Consider the following 1757-nt stretch of genomic DNA (forward strand, 5'->3'; position numbering starts at 1 on the left):
CCAAAAAAAAAAAAAAAAAAAGAAAGAAAGAAAGAAAAAGGTTGATTAAACTCACTATCTGGCCCGCCAAGTTTCTCCACAGCATCCACAAAACGTTCATGGAGCTCATGTGTCCAACGCAACCGTTGCCTTGAGCTCAGAATAGTATTAGTGCTCCCTCTGCTATTGGAAGTACAGACTAAATCCTGCCGAGGAAGTAATGGGCGAACTGAACTTGCACTTGAACTTGGAACAGCCTTATTAGAAGTACAGACTAAATCCAGCCGAGGAAGTAATGGGCGAACTGCAGTTGAACTTGAACTTGGAACAGCCTTATTAGAAGTACAGACTAAATCCTGCCGAGGAAGTAATGGGCGAACTGCACTTGAACTTGAACTTGCAACAGCCTTAGGTTGATTCATCTTTCATTTATCTAAAACTGAGAAGAGCAATTTATCAATTCTAGAAAGAGAAAAATGTGGAGTGAAAAATCCAACAGCTATCAGATAAATTTGGTAAAAAAGAAGCAAAATTAGAGTTTCAAAAAAAAAAAAAAAGGTCAGGAGGGAGCGGCAATGATAATTACAAGCCAGTAACAGATTTAGAAGAAAAAAGTTGCATTCCTCAAACCACAAGTTATGAATTACAGAAATTAAAAGACTTCAATTTCAAGGCTCAAATTCTGTGAAAACCCACCCTTCCCTTCCACACCTTCAATTGATGACTTCCTCCCCACAGAAGTGGACAACATTGATGTTAATACTGAAACCTAACTTTGTTCTCCAGTATATATGTTGCAGCAGTTGAAAACTAGAGAGAGGAAAGTGTAGACTACCAACAAGTCATGTTTATGGTAATAGAGGAAATCTGGGGTACAAAACATGGTTCCCTTAGGCGATACACTATAGAAAAAGCACCACCAATTACAATGATGATCATTAACCATTATAACTATGGAGAGAAACCAAAATCGGAGAAAATATAATAAGCAATCGAAGATCCTGGTAACAGAGGATTCTCGTTCTACGTTTCTTCACTAAACTCTAATCATGAGACCACTGTCTTAAGTCCAGTTACATTATAGAAACTATACACTAGAAGGTTAATTTGGGGCTCTAGTTTTTTATTCTCCATTTTTCCCTTTTTGCCTCTGATGATCTAGTCATCACTCTCTCCCCACTTTCAGGAACAGCGATGAAAAAGATAACAGAAGAAACTGAATTTTAAACCTTAAAAAAGATTAAGGCTCATTCTAGAACATGGTAGACCAAAACCTAGAGCTACTTTCCCCAAACCTTATGATAAAACCCCAAAACCCATGTCATTGAACATGATCAATTGATCCGCTTAAATAATTTTACACACACTACCTAACTACCAGACAAGATTACAAAAGTTTCCAAACAGTAACCAATCGTCACTTGGTTAAGAGGTAAACAAGACTCAGAAAAATTCAATCTTCCGAGTTTCTTCCAAAATGCAGAGAATCTAACGATCAACCAATTCAAGCAAAGGAAACAATAAGCATATTAGGAAAAATATATAGAAACCAAAAATCATTTTACAAATTTTAATTTTAAATTTAAATAAAAAAAAAAAAAGGAGAAGAAGAAAGGGCACCCACATGGATGAAACGTAGGATTCCACAGTTTTCTCCGAGCCTGATAAGAGCTGCGCGTAGGAGAGAAACTTTATTCTCGGGAGTGTAAGGGGGTTGGTCGCTGGGAAGGTATCACAGATTCGATGTGAGGAAAGGAAAAGGGCTGTGCTGCAAGAAA

The 1757-nt window shown here is 37.3% G+C and overlaps 1 protein-coding gene across 2 annotated transcripts in view; it reads right to left on the bottom strand.

The window, feature by feature from the left end:
- LOC122070161 (myb family transcription factor PHL7-like) overlaps window positions 1-1757 on the bottom strand; it is a 17984-nt gene extending 16227 nt beyond the window's left edge. Inside the window, exons 1-2 of one of the 2 annotated variants that reach the window (XM_042634282.1) lie at window positions 1604-1757; window positions 56-418 (exon numbers count right to left, since the gene is read on the bottom strand). In XM_042634282.1, coding sequence (XP_042490216.1) covers window positions 56-401 — 346 coding nt within the window. In that variant the 5' untranslated portion in view covers window positions 402-418; window positions 1604-1757. The remainder of the gene's footprint in view (window positions 1-55; window positions 419-1603) is intronic. The other variant, XM_042634283.1, reaches the window with a different exon arrangement.

Source organism: Macadamia integrifolia, unplaced genomic scaffold (assembly GCF_013358625.1).
Source record: "Macadamia integrifolia cultivar HAES 741 unplaced genomic scaffold, SCU_Mint_v3 scaffold837, whole genome shotgun sequence".
NCBI lineage: Eukaryota > Viridiplantae > Streptophyta > Magnoliopsida > Proteales > Proteaceae > Macadamia > Macadamia integrifolia.